The 27,568-nt window shown below is 33.2% G+C and overlaps 1 protein-coding gene across 1 annotated transcript; it reads left to right on the forward strand.

The window, feature by feature from the left end:
- The first annotated feature begins 12,488 nt into the window (after positions 1-12,488).
- On the forward strand, positions 12,489-26,894 carry LOC131610054 (uncharacterized). The gene is made up of 16 exons (XM_058881918.1): positions 12,489-12,643; positions 12,747-12,861; positions 14,882-14,953; positions 15,035-15,151; positions 15,249-15,322; positions 16,303-16,405; positions 17,632-17,674; positions 21,520-21,582; positions 23,384-23,610; positions 24,192-24,312; positions 24,397-24,500; positions 25,135-25,248; positions 25,350-25,511; positions 25,590-25,739; positions 25,819-25,964; positions 26,573-26,894. The coding sequence occupies exons 1-16, from the start codon at positions 12,562-12,564 to the stop codon at positions 26,722-26,724; spliced, it is 1,845 nt and encodes a 614-aa protein (XP_058737901.1). The 5' UTR covers positions 12,489-12,561; the 3' UTR covers positions 26,725-26,894.
- Positions 26,895-27,568: the final 674 nt, after the last annotated feature.

The raw sequence follows: 27,568 nt of genomic DNA on the forward strand, positions 1-27,568 counted from the left end.
TCTCTCTAGCTTAATCATTTATTTAATTTTCGAAAGATTACGCAAACAAAAATAACTAAAATTTCCCTTTTGACTTACGTTAATGGAGAACTATGTGAGTTTTCTTTAAAAAAATTCAGATACTAAAATAAATAACTTTGTATACTAAATATTATTAATTATTATTGATAGGAATACATTTGTATAAGAAAAAGATATAAATACATACAATAACAAATAAAAGCATAGGAGAAAAAGAAATTCTTGCTATTAAGATACTACATGAAAATGATATGGTATTTAACGATCAACACCTAAAATCAAACTAAAACTGATTCAAATCGAAGAAATATGATGTGTTAGAGTTGTGAGTAGTTGAACCTAAACAAATCAGAGTCAAAGTTTAAATAACGAAAAACAATATTTTATCAAAATTGATGCAATTAGTTTTGTTGGAATTAGAACACTAATTATTCAGGGGGGATTTACTGAAATTGAATTAAAGAATTGAAAAAAGAATAGTTAGTCTCAATCGAACAAAAGACAAACACAGAAATCGAAATGTGATATAAGAACTGAAAAAATGGAGTTGAAGTATTGAAATTGAAATAAAAATTGTGAATCACGAAATGAGAGTGTTAGAATTTTGGATTTGGGAAACTTGAGATGGAGGGTAGGTTATTGAGTTTCTCTTGGCCTATGGCCGGTCTTAAATACGCACAAGAACCTCTAGATTATAGTTACTTTTTTTTTTATCATAGTCAATGGTCAAACATTTTATATTCATGGCATTTGGATTCACTTATTTTATTTTCATAACTTAATATTTAAGAAACTTTATTAAAATAATTTAAAGTATTTTTCATAATTTTTTATTTCATTATAGTCAATGGTCAAACATTTTATATTTATGTCGTTTGGATTCCCTTATTTGATTTTCCTCATTATTGTGATAATATTGAAGAAACTTTATTAAAATAGTTTAAAGTATTTTTCAGAATATTTTTTAAAATTTTTGGTTCGCCTATTTACGTGTTTTTAAATTTTTGATCCCCTATTTCCAAATTCATTTTTTTTAACCCTAACTTTACTTCTTTAGAGATTTTTTTGCCCCCGTCCACTTTTGCACATGTGGCAGTGATGAATAAGATAAAAAATATGATTTTATGACATGCAGTGATGACTGATAATTTATCAATTAATATTTTTTTTTTTACATTATAGTAATAATCTTATTTAAGTTTTTTAATAGTACAAATTTTAAAAGAAAATTTCTAGATCTAAAGTCCAATTTCTTAGAGTAGAAGTGTAACACCCTCTAAACCCCGCGAAAAATACATGGCATAATCAGGGTAAATTAGCATGCATATCAAAAGAGGGCGTCACACGTATTTCAAAACCAACAAAAATACACCTGGTCATGCTCATAACACACATTTAAATTCATGTTCCATACACTAACATATATGCATATCAAAACAGAATAATTATCTTTTCAAATCTTATAATAGAAAACCATGTATTAAAATAGTAGGCACCAAAGGCCAACTATCACATAATCTCAATACATCATGATATCAAAGAGAGTATAATAAAACATCTCTAAAAACAAACATGAGTTCAAACATTTTATCGTGTTACATAACCAGAGCATGATTAACTATTTAGGATAATGATAAACAAAGAACTAGCTCTTCCGACTAATTCCTGCGAGTAAAACATCACTACTCCTCGGTACCTGAGTGATGTCGTACAAAACATCATTTCAACAGAAGGGTGAGAATTCATATTATTAAAGAAATACTTAATAATAAGTAATGCATAACATACATACATCAATAGAATTCATCAAACTTCATATATTCATGCATTCAACACTTTTTAACACAACTCACATGTTTACATATACAACATAGCTCAACAATTTAATATACCAAATTAATCAATCACAAATACCACCAATGTACCATTCACACAAATATTATATAAAGCACACCAAACATGCATTTCACATTGACGCATGTGACTCCAATGCAACCCTATGCAATATGCATGTGCTATAGATTGTTATCCTTACCAGTTTCACCGGTTCCATCTCCAAGACAGATAGCCACCAAAAATAAGTATGTCCCATAAGCTTCAAACTCATCTCCCAGACTTGGGACAAGTCACTAGCTTCCACGAAACTAACAAACATTTTCTCTTGACAACAAATGATGCATGTGCGAATACCAACAATTATATGCAATTAAGATCATCTCCAAATCTTAATTATACAACCATATATCCCATAATTCATCACATATGACTTATTTCACCTTTTGCACAAACATACATATATCATGTACTCATTCACATATGAAACATCTTCATAGCATTCACCAATTCAACACACCATAATTAATATATAGCAAACAATGCTCAATAATTTTATTCTCAATCAATTACAATTCCCAACATACATATATACAAAATCAAGTGTTATGTTCATACAAATAATCGCTTCAAAAACCATCCAAACGTATTCCAAAAATTCCAAAAAATTCATGACAATTCTTGATAAATCAATAGCATACAAGATCAAGTTCAGTTCATGAAAAATGTAAAAAAATTTATTCCAGACCCCACTAAGCGCCATATAACTCGTTAAGCGCCCTCGCGAAAAACAAGAAAAATATTGTTTCGGAACAGTCTCGGGTTCCTACGTCCCTAAAACTCATCTAAACATCCATATTTCACGAATTAAAAGCATTATAACATATATACCCATTGTGTAGTATCAATTACTAACATAAAAACATGATTCAAACATCAGTTTCATGGATTCTAAATCAAAACCTAAGCATATTAAACATAGAAATTGAAATCTCAAATCCTAATTCATACTTGCTACCCATTACATACATTACATACTCCTATAATCAAATGAAAATCCACCCTTACCTTGGATGTAAATCTTCTTTTAGAATTCTCTCTTCTTCTTTTCCCTTTCTCTTCTTTCTCCTCTTTTCCTCTCCTCTTGATTTTCTTCCCTTCTCTTTCTAATTTATATTTCTCTTGTTTTATCAAAACCCTTATTAACACAAATTTCACTAATGGATTTACTAACACATATTCCCCACCTTTACTCTTCCTAATATTATTATTAGGCCCAATTGCTCATTTCTATTATTCTCACACTCAATGATCCGACATACATATAACACATATGTTCACAAAATCACACAATTAATTAATTAATTATTATATCATATAATAATTAATAAAATAAATAACTAATAAAATAACTAGTAAATAAAATTGGGGTGTTACAAGAAGTCCAATACACATGATGCCATTAGGCTATGTGTGAATGAGCTTTATAAACATGCATGTTATTTTTACACAACAATGTGGTGCTTCAATGGTTAATAAATAACTTTTCAAACAATTGTCACTTCTTTTCCCATCTTCTAACTTTATTGTAATCCAACATGTTCCATCCCCAATTATTATTTTGTCTCATGTGAACTTTATCACATGTAATATATCATTATGGATCTTCATTTGAGTCTCGCTTTTACTAATTCTCGTGCCTACGATGTTTCTTGCAAGATCCAATGCCCTAATAAGAAACACTACTTTTTCCAATTCTTGGAACATGCAATATAAACATCTACTAGCATTAATGAAGAGAAACATTAACGTACACATATGATCATAATCATTCAAAAGTGGTGTAAGGATTTTGGTTAGCTATTAAGAACTTGCAGTATAATATAAGAGATACAAATGGATCCTGATTGATGTTCTATGTGATTGGCTGCATTATGCAAAATAATATGGAGTATACAAGATGTTTGGTGAAGAAGGGGCATGTGGGACACAATGTTCTAGCAAGTGTGCAACATTTGACCCTTAACAACAGGCCAATGTTGTTTCTGTTTGGAGCAAATATTCTTATTTTGTTTCAATTAGATTTGCTTAAAAGTTTGGTTGAAGATAAAATTAAATATGGGAGATTTAAATTTGAATTTGAATTAAAACAAATCATATCTTTTGTTGGAGGCTTTAGTGGAACAAATTAACAATATAATCCAACTAAATCTTCTAGAAATATGGACGAGATCACTGAAGGTGGAGAAAATCACAAGAAAGGAGGAGTTTGAATTGGGTTTTCAATTGTTTTTCCTTTCTTAAAACTCTTGCGCGGAAGCATACGTAGCTGAAATTCATCAGAAGCTTTTAACTCTTACATAACAAAAGCTTATCATTTTTCATAAGCATTATGCCTTCTTTGAAATTATGTCTTCTTAGAGCTTCTGACATTTGGAAAGAACTAAACAAAAGTAAACAACACACGATATATCCTGGTTCACTCTAGAAACCCTCAAGCTAGTCTAGTCCACCCTTCTGAGGTGATTTCGCCTTGAACTCAAGGTCTTAATCCATTATAACCAAACTGATTTCTATTGCACGGACAACCGCCAATGACTAACAACTTTGCACGAGCAACCGCCGGTGACTGACGACCTTGCACGACAACTGCCAGTGACTAACTACAATGCATAAGCTACCTGCAAGTGACTAACGCTGCACAAGAAACCGCTTGTGACTAACCCCCAAGAAATGAACCCTTTAGTGATCTCGATGGATATAACGTTCATTTACCCCATTAGAGTTCTGACCTTCACTCGTTCTTCTAAGAAGATTTCCACAACGACTCACTACCATTGTCTTCTTGAGCTTCCGATCTTCACTCGATCTCTCAAGGTACCATCAACATACAATTGATAAGATTTGTATTTACATAATTGCTTCTAATAAGCATATTACACAGATAATTTAAGCACATATTATTTAACATAATTCTGAGTAACAACTCTTATGTTAAAGCAATTTACATGAAGAATCCTAGAACCAAAACATAATCTGAGCAACAACTCTTGTGTTCATTACATTGTTCTACAGAGATTTATATAATTAAATGTTGGATAACATTTTGTAGTGTTCTTCATTCTTCATATTTTTGTTGAGCAAGTTATGAGCAACAACTCCTTGCTTCTTTTGATCTCCATCAAGATGTATGTGATAGGCGTTGAGTAGCATCTTCATTCTTCATCTTTTTGTTCAGATTAGCTTCTACATATCAACTTAGGCACTAGCATCAACTAATTTACCAATCATCATTTTTAATTGGTGTGAGCTTCATCTTCTCTTTTGATAGATACTTCTTAATCAATGGCTTATGAATTATAATCTTTTTATGTATACGTTGATTCTTCCATCTCTATCTATGTTGGTTGAATTTCATTAAAGCCGAGCAACAACTAACAAGTGCAATGACAACAACCATTATGACAGTGCGAAAGTTAGCATAATGATACTTGCAACAACAACTTATTCAGTTGTCGTCAACCTTGTTGGATAAACTGATCTTCTTTTTATAGTTTCTCAAAAGAGACGTTGGATGGCAGGAAGGTCATTTTGATTTCCAACGGCTTGATCATAGTGGAAGACAAGATAGTATGCAACGCCTGACCTTTCTTGGTAGTGGAACGAAACATTCGTCTGTACCTTGTACCTCTACATAACATTATCTTCTATTCTTATTGAACTTCAAAGGTTCACAACATGAGTTGAAAGAAAAGAAAATAAGCTTTTGATCTTCAGAGCTTCGAGTCTTCAGAGTCTTCAGAGTGTTCAAAACCACGTCTTCAGCACTTGATGTTCAGAATGGTTTCTTCAAACTTCATAATTTAAGATTTAGAACACTGTTATCAGATACGTGAGCACCTTCTTTTAAGGTATGAGAACACTTCTGATCTTCTAAGACTTGATCCTTGATGTATTCAGAATCTTGACTTCTGATCTTGACGTGACAATCTTGCTTAATGGTTGTCATACCCCCAAAATATTCCCATCATATTTCAAATAATTTGGTTCAAGCACTAAGAAATAAGCCCGATTATCTCTCTCATAAGCAATCAACCCACAACTAGGGTTTTGTTTCTCTCAAAGTAAAATCTGGTTCTGACACCTCAAATGGACTTCATGGCCTCTCATATGCTTCAAAGTATCCTCATGCCAACTTTCAAGCTTTAGTTCATAAGATTGCTCAGTCAATGGTTCAAATGATCAACAGTCGACTAGTTCGACCTAAAAATCAACTGTGGTCAACATACAGTCAAAAATCCTGATTTTTGGTCAACATCAAGCATTTGAAGTTACATTCATCATTTGATCAAGGGTTTATCATGATTCATCGAGGAAAGTTCATAAATCAACAAAACCTAAAGTTTCTAAATTAGGGTTTTTAACCTAAAAGTCAACTGAACTTTGACCAGCCATAACTTTCATATGGAACATCATAAATTTCCCAACCAAAGCCTATTTTGAAGGAAATTTAATTCTCTACAACTTTGTCTCTCAAAAGCCAAGGCCAAAAATTCATCATTTGGGAGATATGAGCCAAAACATTACAGGTCCTTCTAAAAACTTGCAAAAAGCTATTTTTTGCTAGGAACCATATCTTCAAGATAAAATCTCCAAATGGAAAAAGTGTTCCAAAGTAGCTTGAAGAGGACATCTTGGGATTTCCAAAAAGTCCTAGAACATCTTCAGATGACAAATATTGAAGGAGTTATGACTTGCTAAAGTTGAGTAATTTTGAGGAAATGCATGAAAGTCAAAGTGAGAAATTTTAAGTTTTTGACTACATGGGCCTAAATCTTTGGTTCCAAACTTGATCCATAGACCAACCACGACCCATAGGCCCTTGTGTTCATTTTTTATTATTCTTATTTATTTTTATTTTGAATTTAATTACTTAAATTCAATTTAAATTGAATAGAATAACAAAAACAATCAAAGATTTGAATGAGGTTATATTTCTATCAAATATTGAGAAATATTTTGAGATTAAATCAAGGGAATATTACGGAGAGAGAAAGAGATATGATTGGAACCAAAAATAGAATTATTTTATGTAAATTTTTCAATCAATTTTGTTTTAATCATTCTTATGATCCTTTCCTAAATTTTCAACCCTAATTTAATCCTTATAAGAACAACAATATGCTCTGCACAGGAGAGGACGGAAAATTGGGACAAAGAGGCAAGGGTTCATAAGTGAAAAATATCAAAGAAAGGGAGAAAATTCGTATTCCTTGTTACAATCACTTTCAGGTCCAAACAACCATCCCAATATATTCTTGAGGTAATAAAGGATGAGAATACACCATCCTTAAGGTTCCATGACGTTAGGACACGCACCTTCATATTGCTCATATTCATTCATATTATTGAAATTCATAACTCATGATTTGTTATATTTCAATTGAATCTAACTGTGTATTTGAGTTCAGGGCAAAGTTTAAAGGTATTTAGAACCATTTGTAGGAAGCTATCATACAGATCCATGAAAGTGCCATGGTTAGGGCTCAAAGAAGGTGATTTTCGAAGACCTCCCCTCGAAGCCATTTTCGGTCGGAATAACGCCACCATTGAAACCGTGGCACACTATTTAGAAGATCCGGGCATGACTTGCGTTTGTTTAACGAGTTTTGTTTGAGTTTTATTTTTTTCCAGAAATCGCAAGAAAACCCGCAGCAATTCTCAAAAGAAAATCCGCAGGTAAACTAACCCAATAACGTGAAGAAGATGATGAATAGTGGGGATGACCCTTTGACTGTTGGCGTGACATGATGGGACTCTCTCATTCGCTGGTCAACAACGGCACTCCCTCTCTCTCTCTCTCTCTCTCCATTTGATTGGTTATGTATGCACCGAGGGGGCCCACGCTGACTCTTTATTTGAATCTCTCATTGATTACATTTTTTATATTTTATTGTTTTGGTTAACTAACAGCGAAACAATCATGGCATAGTTGGCAAGCGTGAGATACCTGTAACCAGAAGGACCTGGGTTCGATCCCAGGGTCTTGCCTTTTATTTTCATTCTTTTGCTGCTTATGTTTCCCCACAGACCCAACGCATGTGGTCTAGGAGAGCACGCCGTACACCCTCAGCCCCTCACCGTATGATGGACAAATCTCCAGATCAAGAAGCTTCAAAAGCGCCATTCTACCATGGACACTCAGGGGAACAATGTACCGAATCGGCGCCAGGTTTTTCTAAATTTTTTTTATATATTTATTTATATAACTAGTTTTATTGCTTTTTTTCTAAAACCAATTGCAAACTTTTTTTTAATTTAAACAAAATCTTTTCTTTTAACAATAAAAGCATATTTAAATTTTTAGGTTTATATTAGTAAACTAATTTATTTTAATTTAATCAATAATAACTTTTAGGCTTAGGTTAATTTAGTCAAATCAGGGTTTTTAAGCTAACTAGTTTAATTTTTAGGTTTATAATATTTAACCTCGATTTTTATTTTTAGGCTGTTAAAATTAACTATAATCATAATTTTAGGTTTTCTGTTAACCTTAAGATTTAAGGTTTATCACCACAAACACCACAAATTGTTTTCAAATATTAAATTTTTTTTATGCGCGAATTCTCTTCTCATCTCATATTATGTGATTGTCGAATGCCTTCTGTTTGATATTTTTTGCCTTTTAATTTCTGCCTTTTATTTAAATTTTTGCCTTTATTTCAATGATTTAACTTTTTGCCATTTCAATTCTAGAAAATGTGTATAGGTCGCAATAAGTTTTCTTGTAATAGTTTAGGTTTATAATTTCTGCCTTTTAAGTTTTCTGCCTTTCCTCAGTTTTTGGTTTGTAATTCCCCTCCCCGAAGCCTTGTAATAGCGTAGGATTTTACTTTTCGCATTTATATTTCTGCCTTTCTATTACTGTGTGGTTAGTAATATAGGGAGTGACTAGAATGCCAATTGAACACAGATCACTAATTACAAGATAAAATAACTGAATTGAATCACGTGATTGAGGCACCCACACACCTTTAAGGTAATCCCTCTTATTGCTGCATTTCGATTAAAAATAGTCAAGTCCCTCGGATACGAGGATGCCTTAGCAAATGTTGCTCTCAGTTCATTATCATCATCAAAGATCATAAGTCCCTTCGATGTTGCCTACAAATGTATATGATCTTGTCCCTCGAGGTTGCCTATGATAAGATGATGATCGTCCCTTTCGAATACTAAGGTATCCTCATTGGTTGCCTACAATGACTATTCTCATCCTTTCCTAAAGACTTCCTGCCCTTCTTATGGTATGGATAACCTTATGGCGAACGATAATTCTCGATGACCCTTAAACATCCAATGAAAACACTACCTGCCTAACAATTGGTATGGATAGCCCTTTCAAACGGAAGTCTTAAAGAACAAGAAAGATCCACTCTTAGGGTAGGTGCTCTTAAATGCTTGCTCTATTCAAATTCAAATCAAATTACTTTTCACACCCCTTTTTCAAATCAATTCAAAAAGGCTACTCTTATTTACAAGCTAAAGTCCTTATTCAAATCTTTTCAATTCACACACGACACTCTTTCAAAAAATTCAAACAATCAAGTGAGCTAAGCAATTAAGAGCCCATGGATAACCATGGATACAAAGGGTGCTTACACCTTCCCTTTGTATAACCTACCCCCGAACTCAAAGTCTTTTAAAAGGTCTTTTCGGTTCTTTTTGCCTTTCCAATTGGATAAAATAAAAGTCAATGGCGACTCTTGCTATCCGCACATTTCGAAAAGTCAGTTCTCCCACCGTGTTACACTGATTTCTGATCTTGGGGCAGAAGCTCTCTGATGAATATTTAATATTCTTCCAGAACCTCTGATGTTTCTTCAAAGTCAAATATGAAGGTTGTTTTTGAGGCACCTTGCTTGTTTTTGATGATTCTTTACGGATAACAATACAGAGTCTCTTAGAACATCGTATCTGCACACTCAAGAAACTATTAGAAACTAAATTGTTACATACAAAATATATGTATTGTAATCGTCAAAACTCAGAGACATATTGCATAACCAAATCTTGTTCTAACAATCATAACTCATATCTAAAGTAAAAAAAAATCCCAGAATTGTATTGCTATTTAAGGAGACTCAAACCTCTCTTGAGAGTGCGTGCGCTAGGATTGAAGATCTTTGTGTTGGGGTTTTATTCGAGTCCTTTTTGTGTTTCTTGTACAACAAGCTAGCACCAACATTCATCTAAGACACTTTGTACTAATTCTATTGAGAGTGGATTCCTTTCTTGGGTTGGAATCCCCTCAAACATAGGTGAGGTTGCACCGAACTGGGTTACCAATTCTCCTGTGTTCTTTATTGTTTTTACTTTAAATCATTGTTATTGTCATATTGTTATAAAACTGGTTTAACAAGTTGGAAAAGTTATCCCAGATATTTGGTCCAACATTTGTCCCCTAAGGAATATAATTTCAACTGGAATTAGAGAGGGTACTTTGTTATGTTATTGTGACCTCCAGGGAAGATATTTTATGTTCAAATGGACAATATTAAGGATGGATGGTCAGTCAATAGACCACCTATTTTGGATGGCACCAATTATGATTGTTGGAAAATTAAGATGGTTGCCTTTCTTAAATCCATTAACAACAAAACATGGAAGGTTGTGATTAAAGGTTTAAAACACCTGCGATCACTTCTCAAGATGGTACAACAAGCTTAAAGCCTTAAGCTGATTGGTCCAAAGATGAAAATGAAGAAGCTCTTGTAAACGATTAATCCTTGAATGTTATATTCAATGTTGTTGATAAGAGCGTGTTCAGACTAATAAAAAATGTTTTGAAGCTAAAGAGGTTTGGGAGATTCTCAAGACTGCTCGTGAAGGAACGTCCAAAATGAATATGTCAAGGTTGCATCTACTCATAACTAATCTGAAAAAAATTACAATGATGGAAGATGAATCCATATCTGATTTTAACACTCGTCTTCATGATATAGTCAACAGTTCTTTTGATTTGGCAGAGAAGGTGCCAAAAGAGAAGCTGGTCGAAAAATCCTCAGATATTTGCTTAAGAAGTTTGACATGAAGGTAACACCTATTGAAGAAGCTCAAGATTTAAGCACCTTGAAGGTTGATGAACTCATTGGCTCTCTTCAAACCTTTGAAGTGGTTATAAATGGAAGATAAGAAAATTTGAACAACGTTGTAGCTTTTGTATCCAACACTCAAGAGAATGAAGATCAAGGTGAGAAGGATAGTGAAGAAATCCTGTCAGGTGCTATAAATTTTATTGGAAGAAAGTTCAACAAATATTTAAAAAGGACGGACAAAAGATGGAGGACAAATGTTCAAGATAAGGTGTTTGACATTAATCCTTAAAACAAGAAAAAAATATGAAGACAAACCTGACAAATGAAAAGGAGTTCAATGTCATGAATGTGAAGGGTTTGGTCACATCAAAGATGAATGCCCTTGAAATTCTGACACTTGTAATACAAATGTCTCAACACAAACACAACATCAGGACAAATGTTATAACATCGCCTGCTGACAGAAAACTTCTTTTTACCAAAACAGAAACTTTGCAAAATTAAATTTCAGAAGGTAAAAGACATAATAAATTGTAAACCCAGTTTGGTGCAACTCACCTGATCTGGGGGTTACCAAGCCTTGATGGAAATCCACTATAATAATATTAGTTCAAAGTCTAAACAATCCCAATTTAATAAAATTGAGTAAATTACTAGGTAATTATAACGAGAAAAAGAAAGGAAAAGAAATCACCACAGAACCTTCTGTAGATGCATCTACGGAAGTGTCTTACATTTGGAAAATTTGGTTTCTTCCGTAGGTGCATCTACGAAATGACCCAACGTTCCACTCTTTTGTAGGTGCATCTACGGAAGGTTCTGAAACCTTCAATCAAAACGCAACAATGGCGTCTGGTCACTGTTGCAGAGGGTTCAAAACCACTTTTTAATGGATTGATCGTCCATTTTAAACTTTAAACAAAACCTACATTATACCTAAACCTTATTTCTAACACTACTCAATCATTCTTACACCTTAAAATTGAATTCAATCTTTATTTTTAAAAAACTCTAAAATAACTCGAAACGTCAAAAACTTACCGATTAAATGTAGGTTGGAACTTGTTAGAATGTACTGATAGTTGACCTTGACGTTCCCGGCCGAACTCGAGAGGAAGAAATGAACTTGTCTTGCAGTTTGTTTTTTGAGTTTGAGAGAAAGTGGGGTTTTGGAGAATGAGAAAGTGAAAAAGGGGGGAGAGGAAGAGTCTGAGACGAATATAACATCAAATGATCCTTCCAGAAATATATCTACAGAAACAGAAGAACAATTTTATCAAATAAATGGTGCGTGAGAGATATAACGGGTGGGATGAGAAATTCTCCTAAAAAATCCATTTTATCATCGAAAGGCCCAAGAACAATAATCCAAAATACTTAACAAAAATCCAAATAAATCTTAGATTAAATAAAATAAAAATAACTCTTAATCTAGAGAAAAATAAATTGGGTCCCAAAGTAAAAGTAGTGCACTTTGCGGAACCGATAGCAACTAAGCACAGTCAGACTAAATAATATATATACTCTTGCAAGTCATTGCTCACGACTCTTTTCTTTACATTTTGCCGCGTGCTTCTCGTTTTCGCATAACCGCAGCTCCGGTTCCGATACAATGACGGAGGCGAATCATTGGTTTTCGCCTCCGTCTCTCACCGCACTCTGCATCGATCATCTCAAACGGAAACTCGTCCTTGGTACAATCATATATATATTTTCTTTCTCTATCAATTTTTTGTTTGCATTATTCATTAACTGAAGTTTATGAGATTTTAACCTAGAGTTTTGAAACTGTTTCAGGGGATGATGCTGTTGTTTCCATTCTTCCTGATATTTACGAACTTCCTTCGCATTTAATCGAGGATTTAATCTCGAGTTTACCTCCTATCGGATTGTACAATTTTCAACTTCACTTGTAAGTTCAATTCTCATTCTATTTTTCAAAGTAATTAACTTATCTTTGATTAACTATTGCATGCATGAACTATTATGTGGAAGTTAAGACTTAATAATGAATCGGTAGTAGTTTAGTTATGAATTGTAGGTTAGTCAATTTCAATGTTATCACAAGAATTGAAAATTTACCAACCATACTTTGATCAGCTAGGTCTAATATGATATGATATTTTCAACTTTAGGATCTTTCCCGGATTTTGTTAGTTTCGTGCACCAAATTGTCTGGTTTTTACAATTTTAGGGTTAAATTGGTGATTCTCGTTGATTGGTGAACTTTTTTTTTTTTTGCGTGTTTTGAGTACTAGCTGTTATCTTGTTGCTTTATACTCAACTTTATTTTTTAGATTCATCGAATAGACAATGTATCTGGTCTATACATTGTCCATATACATCAGTTATTTTCTTATAAATAGGATCATATACATTAGTTATTTAATGTAATTAAAAAGTAAAGTTTTTCTTATAAATAGGATCAGAGGGACGGAGTACTATTAAATGAGTGACTATGCAAATTTGATCATTGACGTGTAATCATTGGTCAAAATAGTCTTTAATTATTGAGAATTGGCAATACATTATTGAAATTATAAAAGTAGTTTGAAATAGTCACTATATCATCTCTTATTGCTAGAGACTACGGTGTGACACATTAGTTGGGTATGTGGTCCCTCCATGTTGAACCCACATCTATGTCACCCAGTGTTGCCGATGGCGGCCCATGGTGGAAAGCCAAAATCCCGCCATACCGGCCGCTATGCGGCGCCGTTATTGCGGATTATGGCGGAAAAACCCGCAATAACGGCTGATATTTACCATTGCGGCGAGCCCAAAAACCGCCATGTATATCCGCCATGGCGGGGCAATTTGATAACACTGATGTCACCATACTAGATAGATACTAATTTGTGTGTGAAGTTTAGGTCTCTTAGGCTATGTTTGGGAGTTTGGAGGGGAGGGGAGGGGAAGGCTTTCAAAACCAAAATTTTAAAAAAATGTAGGAAAATATTTGACATTTTTTGAAAAAATGATTTTGTTTAGAATGATAAAAGAGTTATTATTATTAGTAAATTTTTAATTTTTATAATAGTATAACAACCTAAAAGATATTTGGAAAATTTATGTAAACCCTTCAAAACCCCCCAAAACCCTCCTACAATACAATTTTTGAGTTCCCCCATTTTATGGGGTTTTTGGTGTTATGAATAAACTCAAACCCTCCAAAACCCTCCTACCCAAAATCTTTTTATCCTTTTCACCTAATTCCTCCTATTTTTCAAAACCCTCCCCTCCCTTCCCCTCCAAACTCCCAAACATAGCCTTAAAGACTAATTTGCTAGTATTTGGTCCTTGCATTGCATGCACGGTTGCAATTACTAAGAAATTTATCATTTCATAGACAAGTTAATCCCTAGTGAAGTGTCATTTATTTGGGATCAACTTCCAATGTGACATGTCCACTTAACGTGTGAAGTCATAGCTTCTAAGTTAACATAGAGAATATTTTGAATGACATTTTACAATTTTGGGGATGTATTAGCCGATTCAAATAAAATAAGAAACTAACTTGATTAATGCTTACAATTATGAGGACTAATTTGCCTATTTAAGTCATTATTTAGTGTTGTATGGATACCAGGAGAGTTTCTCAGTAGTATTAAGTTCATTGTTAGCTGCTGATGTTATCTTTATGCTCTTGATGTCTTACTTTGGTTGGACCACTGTCATGTTATTTTTGGCACAAGAGAAAGTTAGAAATGTAAAATTTCCATTCAGCCCTAACTTTAGTTTTTATGATAACCGATACAATAATTTCAAAAATAAAACAATACGGTGTTCTGCTAAGTTCTAAGTAACAATGAATATATAGCCTAAAGCCCTAACAACCCCAGTGAAAAGACACACCGAACAACTATGTAAGCGCATCCCAAAGCACCTGTGTGCATCAAAAATTTCAGCCTCAATAATTATTATTGGAACAGGCCATTCCAGGATCTGACTAAGGAAGATTTTTTGCACGATGACTCAACAAATAAAAAGAGAAAACGTTCCAGGTAGTCATCCAGTCTGTGCGAATACATTCAAATGTTATCCTTGTTGGTTATGAATTTGTGAATGAAATCTTGTTATTTCAGGGATTGGAATCTAAATACAGCATGGCAGAAGAAGTTTGAGTTGCGATGGCCTAATCTCATTAATCAGATCCAACCAACCGACTGGCAGAAAGTATACTGGGAGACCCATCTGCAAAAGTATCTACACTATAAAGCATTATACTTATTATATTTGTCACTTGATATTGGTTTCACTCAAAATTTATATTTTTCTATAATCTACTTGAAATTACAGGTGTCTGGATGACGCAACAGAGAAAGCAATACTCTCATCTTTTATAGGACGTATTGGCGACATACAGGTTTTAGGTACTATGCTATGTCACTTTCTCCGTATTGAAATTTTTAACACAGTTTCCTTTGAGAAAATTTGACTCAGTTAGGAATTGTTAGAGATTTGGTCCATGAGAAGGGCTGAGAGGAGGTGAGAATCTTGCCATTTAAGTGGCTTGTGGCCTGTGGGCATTTAGGAGGTTTGCAGACCCTTTTGCAGTCAAGGGGATTTTCCCTATTTTCTTCTAATAAAATACTAGTTCCTTCTTATCATATCAGGCTTCTAGCTCTAGATTAGGAAAAAAGTATGTTCACTTTTGAAAATGGTTATGAGATAATTCAATTTTGCTCATGAGAAAATGTTGTATGTTTTCTTTTAAACGGATGATGAGATGTGATTTGATAAACCTTTGGGACCTTTGACCATTTGGGAGATTTGCGGATTCTCATGGTTCTGCAGTGTTCTAATTTTGTATCAGCTTCTAGCTCTAGAAAGTATGTTCACTTTTTAAAATGGCTATGAATTAAGTCAAATTTGTTCCTTATACAAAAATGCTGCTCATGTTTTTTTTGTTAAAGAAGAAATGTGATTGTAACATGTTGCTTAAGCTTTTCACTTTTAATGATATAGATAGTATTTGAGATTTTGACGCGTTGAACGCGTTCCACGAAGCCTTTGACTTATGACAGATAATGAATAAGCAATATTGATGATTAAAAGTTTGTTCAGTTGATTGGTTATCCTTTTGGAAAAATTATTGAAGTGGCAGTTTAGTCTCTAAGTATTTTCTGTGACTCTAATACCTCCCACGTGAGTATAAAACTCTTGAGAAGTAAAAGACTAGTTCCAAAGAGTTTGCTTTGGCATCACATTTACATTATGTATACTTAAGGTGCCTCACTTTGTGCAAAAATAATCTTTTCTTTGTGGCGCACACACACCCTACTTCCCCCCGTTTTATTTTGTCAATTGATAATTTACTGAATTTTCTTCATTTTTCTCCTCTTCTTTTCAGACAGCTCACTGAACGATATTGGTTTGGTGGGACTTACAATTCAGTCATATCGTAAATATTCAAAACTTTCTTACCATTGCCTACAATTTGGCAGCCATGTGAGGTAAGATTTTAAATTGTTTTCTTCTATCATTGTTTATATAAAAACAATCAGTTTTGACTGCCTTTATAAAATAAAGGAGTGACTCTGAGTTCAATCCTTACAATTCTTAGTTAGTCTTGATTTACCTTTGACTGAACTTTGTGGATTACCCGAGTCGAACTTTCCCCTAGAAATTTGAGGGTTAAGATTAAAAAATATAAAAAAGGAGTTAACCATGGATTACATTTTTGTATTCATGGAAAAATATTTTCTTTCTATTGGGAAAGCTCGATTGCCTTGAGCATCAGTTTTTAATTGAGCTGATTAGTAAGCTTGGTTTTCCCTCAGCATTTTTGCTATGCAAAAAGTAGGCAGTGGCAGCCACCCACTAGATTGGATCATTTTGATAGTGAGGCATTCTGGTAGCATTTGAGAAATTGTAGCAAAAAATATGATTTGAATTTTAATTCAAATTAAGTCATGACAACAATACTTTTAAGACAACGTAGTTCAAATTGACCTGAAACATAATGTATATGCACATCCAACCAATTGCAAGTCAGGGGCCAAGGATACCCATAATGACAAATATTAGGAAATGAAAGGAGATATTATTGACCAACTCTCCTAAGAGTGGCAATTGAGTCGATTCATCCATCATCCAATTAATCCAACTATAAATCCATCCACTACACAATAAAATTGTTAATGGGCGGGATTCAATCCAACTATAAAAAAAATTAATGGATCATTTCTATTTTTTATGCATCTCCTCTAATGTTCCACATCTTAGCACTCCCTTCATTGCATTCTTGTCTAATATGTAAGAGCCAAATAGCTGAAGAGGTAGTTATGTATGTTCTTCCACTTAGCGGCAGTGAGTTGGGAGTGTGTCGATGGCTTATCAATTGCGTGTCATAATTTTTTTTTTCTTTTAAAAAGGGTGTCTGATGCCGTAGCAACAAGAGTAGACAACATATTGGAGTGTGTTCATTTAGACACGGGAGGCAAAAGGGCGTATATCATAGAATAGCACTCTTCTAGTTCCTTTTCATTTTACAATTGGGACTTATTGATTCTTGTCATTGGCACAGAGTCACACTATTCATGCATGTATATTAAGATTCCTGGCCATTTACAATCCATCACATAATCGGAACCATTGACTTGCCAAATTGTATAAAATTATGATCACTGCATTTCTTGACCAAGTTTTTCATTTCTTTTATCACTTTGTCTTGATGCAGTTGTCTGATACTACAAAATGTTATGTGCAATACAGAAACTACTGTAAGTTTTGCGCTTTCTAGAATATATTTGAAAATTCCTTGATTAACTCCACTTTCTTTTGTACTTATTTTTTGTAATCATTTTCATTTTGTTAAATGCATATGTTAATTAAGTGTAGTATAGACGAGGATATTGCGTTGGATGTGTGATAAGACTAGACAATAAAATTAGAAATGACAATATTAGAGAGTGTTGGGGTAGCACCTATAGTAGAAAAGATGGTGAAAAATAGGCTTAAGTGGTTTGGTCATATAAATAGAAGACTTGTAGATTTTGTTGCAACGAGAGTAGATCATATGGAGAGGTGTCACACAACTAGAGGGAAGACCTAGAAAAACTAAAAGAGAAACTATAAAGAAAGATCTCGAGATTAACGAATTGGATAAAAATATGGTCTTGGATGGAATATTATGGTGTAATTTGATCTATGTAGCTGATCCCACTTAGTAGGATAAGGCTTGGTTGTTGTTGTAAATGCATCAGTAGCTTTCATAACTTCAAGGAAAGCACCGACAACTACTTGTTAGTTGTTATATATATAAACTTTCTGTCCATGATAACTGCTACTTTGGAAATTTTTATTTGTAAGAATGAGAGAGAAAGTATTGGGTGAAAATTCTGAGTTTTATTGAATTGATTCAGAACAAAAGAGAGTTCACATTATATAGTCAGTATGGAATTACAACTGAATACTATCAGCACGAATAGAGTAGTATACAGAAGCAGTGTGCATGCACTGCAGCTCTGTTTCTGTTTCTGTTAGAAGGTTACTTAATCTGAGTTAGTTATGGCAATTATTGTGTAGTTATCACTTTTATGCAATCAGCATTCTATTTTTAGTGAGTTCGCTTTAATTCCAATCATTCATTGCAATATGCATATTCATCATTCTCCATATATTTAAAATTTGTGTTCTGCTTCTGTTGACATCAGTTGCCAAGCATAGCATGACGACTCCTCTGAAAATGTGAATTTTATCTATCCAGTTGTTGTATCAATGTCTATTACCTTAATAGTCATACAAATTTTAAAATAATTAATTCATTTATAGTCATGTAATCAGCAGCATGCATTATCTTATATTTTAAGTATCATATTATATGTCAAAATAAAATGATTTGATAAATCATCAAATAACTAAAAAATTTATGAAATTTTAAAGATTTGATCTATTTAAAGAACTTACAATTTAACGGTTGGATCAATGAAATTCACATTTATACAAAGTTATTAGATTTTCCCATACAAAAAGCTGAAGAAAACATTGAAGCATTTTTATTAGAATAAGGGATATTACTTATCAAGCACCGACACCTCTAGGACCAGGCGGGTTGCGCTGTCTGACATTTGTATGACACGTAAGACATGTGTCGGAAAATTCATACAAGTACCACCAAAATATATTATTTTTCTTTGCTTTGACACTCTTTGAATCGGTCTCCGACACCCGTATGACACTCATACGACATGTGTCAGACAATTCAGATTAGACAAGTGTTTAAAAAAATTGTTTTTTTATCAGTGTTGGAAATGGGCTTATGATGACTTAATCCTAAGAACCAAGTAAATTAAGCACTGGGAGACAAGCTATCTTAGACAATACTAGCATTATTACAGGTAAGAGTAGTAGAATTTCGAGTAACTAGGAGGCTTAAGCGGAAGCAGGAGTTGCAGATGAAGTATAGGGAACTCATACAGTCCATGTCTGCCTACAGAGAGCCTTGGGGGAGTATTTCATTAGTTGCATGTTATTTGACAAAACAAGGATTAGGATGACACTTAAAAATAGTGTTATCTTTTGCAAATTTACATTAGGATTGTTATGGAAGGGACATGAAGTACATTATTTTAGACAAACGTTACATTAGGATTGGATGGAGAAGGAAACTTGGAGGAACCAAGTGAGATAATAGGCAAACTTTGACCATTTCTAATGTAAATCGGATTAATTCTTTCAATTGGTGCACATTGTTGGATATTTTGGAAGCTTTTTGTGACATGGAATGAGGCTCCAGAGTCAGGGAACTAAGTGGTGTTGATAGAGGGAATGAGTTGGTAATCATAGCATTTGGTGGATGGATAGGTGAGGGTAACATAGGTGTAGCTTGTTTTTAGGAACAAAACTAGAGCTCTATGATATCATAGCATTTGGTGGATGGATAGGTGAGGGCAACATAGGTGTAGCTTGTATTTAGGGACAAACCTAGAGCTCTATGATATCATGTTAAAGTGAAGCAAAACTGAGAAAAGAGAGAGAGAACTGAATTGATTTTTTTATATTCCTTTTAAATATTCTGTTATGATTCAGATCAGAGGGAGGTACAGTATTTATAAGATGTTTAACCTGCACCTTACTGGGACTAATCCTACACCAGCTGTAACTAACTTGCTCAGCAGGTTTGACAGCTATAACTGTCTTATAACACCTAAAGCTGACGGGCAGACACACATCTAACAGAACTAAAGTGATGAGGTGGCACAACCTAACTTATAAGCTTTCATTTTTAGGAAGTAAACCCAAGAGTTGAAAACTCTCATATTCAGTGTGAGTCTATTAACAAAAGCCCAGCACTTACAACCCAAAAGAAAGCTAATAACAAAAATAAGCGGGATTGCAGGCCCACTATGTCAACACAAAAACACCAAAATAAAGTAAAAGTAAGCCTAGCCTCAGTGGAAATAGGAAAATGAGAGGGAAATCACTCTCCTGGAAGCCGTTGTAGATGAAGGATTAAAACTCAAATGATAGAAGAGGTGACTAACAAACTCCAAAAGGTGCACCAGTGGCAGCTCAGACTTGATGGCAACGCTGCGATGGTTGTTCAAAAGGTGGTCGCCAGATTAGGTCGCTGATTGTAGAGCTCCAGGCTTTGATGGTGAGGGGAAAGTAAGAGTCAAGTTGTTTTTTGTCACTTAAGCCCCGACTGGCTGTGCAATCTCCCCTAAAGATCCCCGCCCCCTCGACAATGTCTATTTTAAAGGTGTTTTTGGGTCCCTCCCCCGATAATGCTATGTAACACTGCTACTGCTCACGATTTCTGGCAGCAATTGAAGCCACTATGCTACACCTCCAAATTGTGATGCAGACAACTAAAGAATACCACCCACTGAACTGTTTCTTACTGCCAAGAGACTTTACTATATCTTGATTACCCCAAATTATCTGTCCTTTAGAATATCAAGGAAGTGTTATTAGTGTTAGCTTTAGTTGAGTTAGTTTAGTGTTTGGAAGCTTGCTCTACAAGCTACTGTTGTAATAGAATCTTGCTGAGCAAGTTAACTCTAGTAAGTGTCAATTTTTTCCAATAATATCCCTATTTAATTGAATCTTGTCCTACAATTAGTTAGTGCTTCTGATCTAACTGTTACAATATGGACACTTTACTCTAGAAGTAATTTATTATGATAGTTTAACTAATATTTTTTTTGCTTAAATACACTTTTGGTTCCTCCATTTTAAAAACCATTTTTCTGTTCCTTCTGTTTCATTTTTTATTTATTTTCCACCCCCATTCCATTTTGGAATCAATTTAGCTGATGTGGTATATTCATTCATGACTTGGCCGAGTTTATTAGACCTTTTTATGACATGGATATTTACTGTGGCCACATCCTATATCTGAAAAGTATTTTAAGATAGGTTCATGCGTAATGCATTTGAAATGTCAATAAAATGGAAGAGGGGAATTTTCCCTTGAATCTATCTGCAATTTCCTCAAGTTATTATATTTATAGTACGTTTCAAGATATTATATGATGTTTTCATAAACTTTAACTTTTTAGTGCTTTAAAACCATGTAACATGTATGTTATCATGTAACCCTGATTCTGATTCTGGCTTGCAGCGCTTGTTGAGGGAATGCAAGCTGGAGAGTCTTGTGCTAAGATGTATCCGATCTAAGGAACAAGTGAGCTTCCTTTTTTCATGTAGATGTGTATAATCTATAATCCCTCGGTCCTAAATTATACTCCCTTCTATCCTTTTTAAGTCTTTTTTTTAATTTTTTTTCCCTTCCTTTTTAACTGTCATATTCAAAGTTCAAAGTAGTATTAATTGCACTTTTGTCAAAATTACTCTTAATTATTTATTGTCATATTCAAAGTTCAAAGTAGTATTAATTGCACTTTTGTCAAAATTACTCTTAATCATTTATTACAAGAGAGAAAAAAGTCAAATGAATTAATAAATATGCAATTAGGAAAATATGCACACGATTTAGCGATTATTATACACACAATTTACACTATCTACTTGTCTTAATATAAGGAAAATATGCAATGAGTGAGTATAAAAAGGAACTGTAGGAGTATTAATATATTTGTAGTTTTGTCTGTGTCTAATGTATTTGTTCCAATCCTTTAATTTGGTTGCAATTGCAAGTTTTGCCCGTCCAATAATTGTGCTGAATTAGTGAATTGAACTAAAACAAGCTGTGCATAATAATAAATTAAAATTTGCCAACTGTGTGTTTTTGCAACATGAGGCCTAAAATTACATTCCCTCAACATAAGATTGGATAATATTAATTTTGTCAAAACTGAATATTATATTTTTAGTATGAATAATATACAGACACTAATCTGTTTATATTCTAATTTAATTTTCCTAATTAATGGACTAATAGGCTAAGTACAAATTACTATTAATAATAGTAAAAATACATTATTTACAACACTCTTCTTCCAATTGTTGAATGAATATCTATCTTAGTTTGAAAACAACCTTTTCAAAGTTATTGTTGTTCATAATAGCTCGCATGTCTCTTGTGTAATTTCCATGAACATCGCTTCGGCACTAAATGTGGATACCGCACTTTGTTTTTTATTCATCCGAGTCAATATTCTCACTCAGGATAGTGCAATATCCCATAGTTGATCTCATATCCCCGAATGATCCAACATAGTCAGCATTAGTATGTGCTTCTAGACCCACCCTTTCATTCCATTTCAAAATTCCTGTACTTGAATTTCCTTTCAAATATTGCACAATTCAGAGTGCAACTTGTAAATGAATCGTTTTGTGCATGAATTGCCTGGTTAAACTTGCAACAAAAGCAACATCATGTCTAGTATGTTATAGATATAGAAGTTTTTCGACTAACCTTTTTGATACATTTCCTTATCAACCCTAATATCTTATTCCGTTTCTTTAATTTTACACATGGATCAATTGGTGTACTTGGAGGTTTGCATATTGTCTTGCCAAATCTATTGTGAAAGATCGGTAGTACATTTCTGTTGAGATTTGAAGATTTCTAAAGCAGGCTACTTCAATTCTCAAAAAATACTTCAATTTTTCTATGGTTTTAGTGTCAAATTCCTTAACTATGTTTTTGCCTAAATGTTGCTTTGCTCCTCATCATCACATGTCACTATTATATCGTCCTCATACACGAGTAACATTTTTACTCCTGTTCTCTCAGTATTTGATAAATTGAGTACGGCCTCCTTTGGCTTTGCTTGAAGTCTAAACCTACCATAATATTTGTTTATGTTCCAAATCATGCTCATGAGAACTCATGAATTATACCTTCCTTTTGACATAAAGAATTAAGTTAGTGATTTCACACCCTCACGAAGCTTACCTTCTGGATTGGTGTATAGATCGTTTTACTTTTCAAATATGATTTTACTATATCAATATTTTTTTCCAAGTGTAGTAAACTACCTCTCTATGACCTTGATGGTTTCATATTCACTGTTTCACAGGTTGTTGGATTATGCAAACTTATCTCTCAAAATAGCAGAACATTAACGTCGCTGGAGTTTATTCACTGCACAGTCTACATAGATTTTATTAATGCAATACTTGATTCTGTTGTCTCAAAGGGTGTAGAAAAACATGGGATCAAACACCTCTCAATCGTCTCCTCGAGTTTTGGACAAGGCACTTTTTCTTTACCCAGTGGGCTTGAATCATTTGTGTCTTCAGCAAGGTACTCGAGTGTCAATTGTCTTTATTTTTATTTTTTATATTTATTAGCTAACTTATTCGCTATTGTTTTTTTTTTTAAAGAACTACTCATACGTGTGTTATTTTATCTAAGTTTGATATGTTCTCTGAGTGATAACTGCTTGAAGAGATAGTATGATGATGTTAATATAACTGAACAATGGCTGTTGCTTTTCTATTTCTCAGGGAATCCAGTGTACAGTTGTTTCTCCAGTTTTTTTGTTTTATTTGGCTAGCTATGGGTGGTTGAGTAGGGTGATTATGTTTATATACATAACTTCTATTTAAATGTAATAGTATAATGATGAATGATGATACATTGACATCAATTTCAAATATTGAAGAAATTGACTAACATGAGAAGCATTCATCTTATGCAATGTATTAGATCTAGTACTCAAGTTAATCTTCTACTCTGTTCCTCAACTGACGATAGTTTTATCATCCATTTTCAATTATTTGCTTAATTTCTTATGCATTTTTTTGTTTCACTTGGAATTATGACTAGATTATAGTTTTTCTGTCTCAAGTATTTACCTTTTCTCACGCTGATGCGTCTGCTAGGTCCCTGTGCTCATTAAAACTATTTGACAGTCACCTTGGACGGAATTTTGCAAAAGCTCTTTTCATGACTCTTCTCAATGTTTCCTCTAGCATATCTGTCCTTGACCTTTCTGAGAATGATGTAAGCTTATCATCTACATAATCTTCTTTTTGTATTCTGTCTTATTATTGTAAGCTAACACAAATTTCATACATACTATTCAAGATAGCAGGATGCTTTTCTTACCTTAACAGGAGACTATCAATTGGCTCTCATTTGGCTGTTGGAATTGGAAAGTCTTTACAACTATTGCGCGTACTCAACCTGAGGTAACACTCTACTAAATAGTTGTTTTCTTGTGTGATAGGAGAAATCTTTGATGATCGACTTTAGTCGGCTGTGATGGACAATTTAACCATGTACATAAAATATGAGAAAGTTTCTCTATAATTGTATCACGTCTTGCTTTTGGCACATGTTGGTGCATACTGTCATGATTAGTACGGCGTTCACCGTTCAATTTGGATTGGCTTTGAGGTAAAAAGTCGTATAATCCAAAGATTAAAGTACTGTACAGTTTGGTTTAGATTGTTTCTTGAAAAGAATCTAATATGTTCCAATTCAATTTAAGTTTGGTTTGGATTTGATCAGTTTGTTTAGTAAACTAATTAGTATTGTATAAATAAAATAAAAATTAATACATCATCTCATACTATTAATAAAATAGTAATTAAAATTTATACATACAGTTGAGTTTGGTTTTTAAAAAAAATATGAAATCGGATCCCATCCAAACTTTTGAATAGGTTTGCAGTTGTTGTTTGGATCCGTTAGGACGTGAATCACCCTAATCTCTATTCTCAACTTTTTAAGAATAAGATTTAGTATGAGCTACTGTAAGACAGTTTTGATATGTTTTTTCATTTCACAGTATTATTTTTTAATCTAGTTTTAATTACATAGGGGGAACAATTTACGGAAAGAGGATGCAGAAAGTCTTAGATATGCTCTTGCATACATGTCTAACTTGGAGGACCTAGATATAAGTGACAATCCAATTGAAGATGAAGGAATCAGGTAAATTTTATTCCCATTTTGTAGTTACATTTCAATAGTTACATTTCAATAATATAAAATCAAAATCAGAGTTGAGTTTCTGATTGTCTACCATCACATAGGCATTTAATCCCATATTTTGCTGGAACATGCTGCCGTGTGACTTCTTTGAAACTAGAGGCTTGTGACTTGTCCCACGATGGAGTTAATCGTTTTCTTGATTCCTTTTCTCCCCTCAATTCACCATTGAAGTCTCTTTGCATTGCTGAAAATTACCTTGGAAGGTTTGTGGATAGGCAGTATTCATCTCCGAGTTCATCTCTCCACCTCAATTTTGATTGGTTTTTCATATGCATATGCAGCAAGGTAGCAGGAGCTTTGGGAAGATTTTTTAGCACGTCGATTGAAGTACTAGATGCTGCAGGCATTGATTTGCATCCCACTGGTTTTCAAGAGCTTCAAAGTACACTGATAACAACGGAGAAGCTTAAGTTGGTGAAAATTAATATAAGGTCAGGATTAATACTTAATACTCTGCCATTGCTTATTTAATGTTGTACAATAAAATGACATATTTTTTTTTGTTGACAGCAAAAACCGTGGTGGGATTGAAACTGCTCATTTTTTGTCAAAACTCTTGTTACAGACTCCAGAACTAGTTGATGTAAATGCATCAAATAATTCTATGCCTATTGAATCACTGCCCATCATCTCTTCTGCATTAAAACTTGCAAAAGGTATTTATGGTTTTCCATTTTGTCTCTCATGTTAGTGAAAGATATTTATGGTTTTCCATTCTGTCTCTCATGTTAGTGATCTTTATGATCTTTATGCTGGCACATGCCCGCTAAATTGGTTATTAAACTGATTTGTTGCTAAAACATGTCCGCTAAACTCTCATTTGAGATCTCTTTTACTCCACACCATCCGACTTTGAGTAATTATCGACCTTTAAGGAACCATTTAAAAAAATGTAGCTAAACTCCCATCTAATATATCTTATACTCCACAGGAACCATTTAAAAAAATGTAGCTAAACTCCCATCTAATATCTCTTATACTCCACACCATCCGTCTTTTACTCCACACCATTAAATAATTATCGTTACTCCACACCATTAAGTAATTATCGACCTTTAAGGAACCATTTAAATGTAGCTATTATTCATCTACGATTCCAAATATACTGTTTTTAATGGGATTTAACAGTAACATATTATGGTCAGACCAGTAAGCAAGTTTGATAAAATATATTTTGAAGTTTCGATAATTTATGTTTCAAATCTTTTACCGCTTTCAATATAATAGTGATTTCAATATAATAGTGAATGTTGTCATGCTTCAGGTAAGGTTCAACATTTGGACTTGACCGGACATAGATGGGACTACAAGCCAGAGCATGCTTCTCTACTCGCTGAATTTGTCTATAATGGAAAATCTATATTGATTCTTCCATTATTATTAGCCACTGCCGCTCCTTATGACCATGATCCTTAGAAAACAAATTTAATATGTTTTTAGATAGATGTTAATATTCAAATCGAACTAAATTTCAAACTGAAACTAAAATTGGAACTGCACTTGAATTAGATTTGGAACTGCACTTGAATTAGATTTGGAACTTAATCTCAAATTGGAATATTGGATTTTTTTTAAAGAACTGCACTTGAATTAGATTTGGATTTTTTTAAAGAACTGCACGAGAATTAGATTTGGAACTTAATCTCTGTTTCCCAGTAATTAATTTTGATTTTGATAACAATATAACCATCTTATAAAACAGTAAGTAGAATATTCAAAATTTCAAAAATCTTGTTTAAACTAAAAATTCTTTGAAAATACTCCTTCCGTCCCAAATTATTTTTTGCAATGATCCACTTCACACAGATTAACTATTATTTGAAATAATATTAATATTATACCAAATTATTTTTCGCAATGATCCACTTCACACTATTTGAAATAATATTAATATTATGTGAGAAAATAATAAATTAACAGTATTAATTAAGAGTATTTATTAAAGGTACAATTGGAAGATTAAATATAAAGGGTATTTTGGAACAATTTTTTTAAATGTGACATTTATTTTGGGACTGAAGGAGTAATATGTAGAATATCTTGCAATTAAAAAGCAAAATAATATATTAGAAATAATTTGATTATTTGTTTGTCTATTTAAAAATTCTAAGTTAAATTTGAAAGAATTGTTTGATAATTTTTTTTTTAACATTTTAATGAAATTTTATAACATATAAGTGCGTTTAGTATAGTAAAAAATTATATATTGTATATTATTTTTATTGATCGAGACCAAAAAGATAGATATTAAAAAAAATAA

Source organism: Vicia villosa, linkage group LG6, assembly GCF_029867415.1.
Source record: "Vicia villosa cultivar HV-30 ecotype Madison, WI linkage group LG6, Vvil1.0, whole genome shotgun sequence".
NCBI lineage: Eukaryota > Viridiplantae > Streptophyta > Magnoliopsida > Fabales > Fabaceae > Vicia > Vicia villosa.

What these genes read in the sequence shown, in the direction of transcription:
- LOC131610054 (XM_058881918.1), top strand. Translation starts at nt 12,562, where the DNA reads ATGACGGAGGCGAATCATTGGTTTTCGCCTCCGTCTCTCACCGCACTC. An exon ending in AAAAAGAGAAAACGTTCCAG is followed by an intron (nt 14,954 to 15,034) that starts GTAGTCATCCAG and finishes TTGTTATTTCAG; the next exon opens with GGATTGGAATCTAAATACAG. An exon ending in ATTGAAGATGAAGGAATCAG is followed by an intron (nt 25,249 to 25,349) that starts GTAAATTTTATT and finishes ACCATCACATAG; the next exon opens with GCATTTAATCCCATATTTTG.